This window comes from Charadrius vociferus, unplaced genomic scaffold, assembly GCF_000708025.1.
Source record: "Charadrius vociferus isolate BGI_N301 unplaced genomic scaffold, ASM70802v2 scaffold661, whole genome shotgun sequence".
NCBI lineage: Eukaryota > Metazoa > Chordata > Aves > Charadriiformes > Charadriidae > Charadrius > Charadrius vociferus.
Window position 1 is genome coordinate 188,802 of NW_009647002.1, and position 4,479 is coordinate 193,280.

Consider the following 4,479-nt stretch of genomic DNA (forward strand, 5'->3'; position numbering starts at 1 on the left):
GGGGATGCTCCTGTCGCCTGTCACTGCGCTCCCGATGCGTTACTTGAGGGTCTGTCATTCCAGAGAGACCTTATTCGGTAACTTGAATAGTTACACATGAATCACACTGCGCAACATTCTCCTTGTCAGCATAATAACTGTGTTCACCTGTTGCGATGCATTATATCCTTGTGTAGCAACAGTGGCACATAAAACCTAACAGGCAATATTGAGGCTAACAAATCCTATACCTGTATCAGAAGTTACTGCTTGGGGAAAAGACATTAGATCCTGTTGCTGGATAAGCCTGTTCAGCCTCTGCTGCCGCGAAGGGGGGACAGACCGCTCTGTTCGCGTGCACGTGTGTTCGAGGCAGAATCGAACTGGTATCCGAGCACAAAGGGCCAACTAATACTGAGCAGCTTTTGATTTACTCTGATTTTTGCAATGAGAGTTTATACTGTGAGCACTGCAGATTGCATGCAAATGTGGGCAATATTACCTGCCTCTGACTTGGCTACTGGATTCAGGTTTAATGAGATTCTTCGGTTTGCCTTGTGTCAATCTGTTGTATTTACGTGAGATTTCTTCCCTCCCCTCTATTTTGCCTTTGATGCCATTCTGCAACACTTCTTGTACTCCTAAAAGGGTCTTTTGGTGTCTTTGAAGGTTTCTCAATGCAGCGTTTCTCTAGACAGAGTAAATGAAGATTAAATCTCAGCAGATAGCAAGAGAAAACAAGCAAGTGCCTTTGTGGGGAGCAAGGGCACCAGCCGAGGAGCTCCGAGAGTTGTGTCTTTGGTAGACGATGAACACCCGAATGAACCTTGTCCTGGAGCTGGGGGCAAGTCGGTCTCTCCGGGCTGAGAGCATCCGCTGTCCGCTCAGCTCCTTGGTTTTGTGAAACGTGCAGGGATCTTAATACTTGCGAGACTGCGACACGTCTGGGGGTTCGGTGCACGCGCCTCCAGCTCCGCGGTCTCGCTGCACGCCCACGTGCGCAGGGAGCCCCGTTCCCTCAGCCCAGGGGACCCTGCGGGCGCTCTGGGACGGCCCCAGTGGCCCGAGCTCCGTGCGCAGCCCAGCAGCGACAGGTCTTTCTGCTAATGAGGTCTCGTTACTTGTTCATTCCATGTTGTTCTTCTTCCTAATCAGAGGGATAAACTCTATAAAAACTGTATTATCAGTCTTCATTATGCCCAAGTTTGTTATGATTGCGAATTAATAGAGTTCTTCTTAGCATCAGTCAGACGGCATCAGCCTCTATTTCCCTCTTGAATTGCACTGGGGGTTTTGTTTTTAAGTGTCCCGACTGCGAAGCTACTTCTGGTGTTTTCTGGCTCTGCCTGGGATCAGTCTTTTATTATCCCCGAACTCCCTGGCGCGCACCTCGGTGTCAGGTCGGAGCTGGACACCCGCGGTCCCGACACAGCGCCGACGGTGTGAGCAGAGAACGGACGTATTCCCGCGACCCCCATCACTCAGCGCACTGCTTTGTGAGCGCACGTGTCCTCCCTGGAAGCTGTGAACGCACAAATATTTAAACAGCTGCTTGAGCACAGCTCAGCCCAGTAAATCACCCGAGCAATTTCCTTCCATGTCTGAATTGAGAAATATAGCAGAGCACCCTTCCAGCTTCAAAACACCTTCCTCCAGGTTGTAATGATATTTGCGTTTTATAGAAAACTCTTTATCAGCTCTTTCGTATTGTGTAACAAATGGTTAAGCGTGTTTTGAGCCACGGGTGATATATGCTATAGCTGGTTATGTACGTGGCATTTCTAGATACGAAAGGTAATGGAGAAGAACAGCTGTTTACAGCTGTAGCTCACACATGAAATATAATTGCAGAGCAGCACAGGAGTCTGCCGTGACCGCGGGTGTTCGGCGGTCCGGATGCTCCTGGGGCGCAGGCATGTGTCGGGCGGGACGTGGGGCCGGGGGAGATGAGAAATGCCACCGCGCTGGTTGTGCATAAACCCAGGGACTCTGAGGTGTAGGTGGGGATGGGGGGGGGCGGTCTGTGTGTCACACTTTCGTTCCCCCGTGGTGACCAGAACCGCTCGACTCAAGCGTCGCTTTGCCCATGTCTCTGTGGGGGCCCTCTCCGAAGGTGTCCTGTTCTGCCTGCCGTTTGTAACTGATTCTGCTTGTTGTCTCTTCTCTGCCATGAACAGATGAAATCGTCCGACATCGACCAGGAATTATTCACTGAAAGTTACTGCAAAGTGTGCAGCGCTCAGCTCATCTCCGAGTCCCAGCGCGTGGCCCATTACGAGGTAGGATGCTCTTTGGTGACTCTGCTCTGGTTTGTAGCTCGCCATCGCTGCCTCCTGCAGCCGCGTCTTTTACAGGGCGGCATCAGCCACTGTGTTCCCAGCAAGCAGCTGCACCAGCATTTAAAGTTCCTCTCTGAAAACTCAAGATTGAAGAGACCATTTTTACTGGTGGTGTCTTACTCGGTAAATGATGTCACCGCAACCTTGTCTGCTGCGTGCGTGGGTTTTTCTTCTGTCTAAATTTGCAAAGTCAGACTGCAATTTGAACATGCCTGGAAGCTAGTTTTCAAAGAAACATAGTTAGCAAGGACATCAATTAAGAGTTTAGCAGAACAAACTGAAGTTTTTGTATTAAACGTGCTGCACTGTGCTTTGCTGAGTAGGAATCACTGATTGTGTGGAGAATAGATTAGTATTTGTGAATGTATTTAAGCACTTAAGACGTAAGCAAGTGATAAATAATTAGAAAGGATATATATTAGAGACATGTTAGAACAGCAATTAACAGCACTGCGTATCTTCAAAACAAAATTAAATAAATTCCTGTTAAACAAGGGTGGGGTATGCTGCTGTGAACGCCACTGCCGGTCTGTGTCGGCACCCGCTCTGTGGGATGCGGGAAACCGGCACCGAGCAGCTCTGCAGTATTTCAGCAAAATCCGAATCTGTGCCAAGAGGCCTGGAAGATGAAGTTTCCCCAAATCTTTGCTCTGGTTTGAGTGTCTAGTAATGGATGTACAGGGGAGACGTTTGTCTCGGTGTGACCGGTGGAGACATACGAGAAGCTTAATCAATGTACGGTATCCAGGAATGCTGTGCTGCCCCAATGAACAATGCAAACAGTAGTGCACATTTATTTGTAAGGCACTTTCCATGTCTATTTTGGTTAATTTCTTAAGACATCTCCTGTAAACGCTCCTCTGGCTGCCCTGGGTGTGCAGCAGATTCCTGGCAGCCGCTGTGAAGTCTCAGGCTGCAGGTTTAGGGACACCTTCCAGATCCTGATAACGGGCTGTGCGGATGCCAAATTTTGTCTGCAGGAGGCAGAAGCATCGCCACAGAAACAGGAGTTGCGGCAGGTGAGCAATGGGGTGCTCAGCCAATCTCTTTTCTTCTGCGCCTGTACTTGTAGGTACGAGCCGAATCATTAATTCATAGCAGATGTTTTTGAAATGTGGAAAACAACACGGTTTTCTGTTGTGTATTTCTAGCGCGAGGTGTTGTGCTCATTTGTCATCCCCCGTGAAGTCCCAGCAGACGCTGTAGACGTTCGGCACAATCGTGTCATTGCCTCACCTTGCCTGCCGGGCGCGAAAGGCGAAGCAGAGGGACGGGGAGGGTGAGCGGTGGGGGGACTGGCATGGCCCCGGCCGGGCTCTCCTCCGGTGGCCCCAGAGGCTGAAGGTGCCTCTGCCCCGCGGCTGCACTGCGCTTTGCCGTGTCCCCGTGGCCGTGCTGCGCTTTGCCGTGTCCCGGCAGTGGTCCCTCCTCTCGACAGGGCAACTTGGGGTGTCTGTTCTGGTCACTGCTCCGGAGCGTAACGCACGTTCCCCTCATGCCCCGTTCCCACGGATCCCGCAGACACAGCGAGAGGGCCGAAAATCTGCCCAAGGTTTCACGGGAAGGCAGCGCTGGGTGCCAGTGCCCTCGAGGAGCTCTCCTGGGCGCGCAGAGCCGTACGCCGGCTGTTCTGCTCCGTGCAGCCGATGCATGACGCCTCGGGGCTGCCGGCAGCGTGGTGCGGCGGAGGTTGCCGGGTCCTTGTGCTTTGACTGCAGATGTGGACAGGACCCGCTCTGCAGCGCCGCCGGCTCCTCCCGACGCGAGCCGGACGGGGCCCCGAGAGACCGGGTGAATAATTTGTGGTGAGTCACTTGTTCGGTGAACTCAGCCTCTTTTTCTAGTCAGGCATCGGACAAGCAGTGTGCGATTTCCCCATGGGTGTCAATCACGGGAAATTATTGGAGAATAGTTTCTGCAGATAATTCTTGCTCTGACGCTGTTTGGTCTGAGCATCTGCTCCGTGAGCAGAGAAGGCCGTCCCTCCTGCCACACACCGGCTCATAAGGTCTTTCTCATCCTGCTCACATCAGGTGTTTCTCGTCCCTGGCCAGATGAGCAGATCAAGTCTGTGGTCAGAATATTCACTTTACAGCATCAGAATTCACAACGTGGCTGTTCTTGTGCAAAACTGTGGTGTTGAATGTTCCTGAGCTCCATC

The 4,479-nt window shown here is 51.8% G+C and overlaps 1 protein-coding gene across 1 annotated transcript in view; it reads left to right on the top strand.

Annotated features, from left to right (window-relative positions):
- The first annotated feature begins 2,156 nt into the window (after window positions 1-2,156).
- ZMAT4 (zinc finger, matrin-type 4) overlaps window positions 2,157-4,479 on the top strand; it is a 49,168-nt gene continuing 46,845 nt past the window's right edge. Inside the window, exon 1 of the mRNA XM_009895404.1 lies at window positions 2,157-2,258. Within this exon, the coding sequence (XP_009893706.1) occupies window positions 2,157-2,258 (102 nt within the window). The remainder of the gene's footprint in view (window positions 2,259-4,479) is intronic.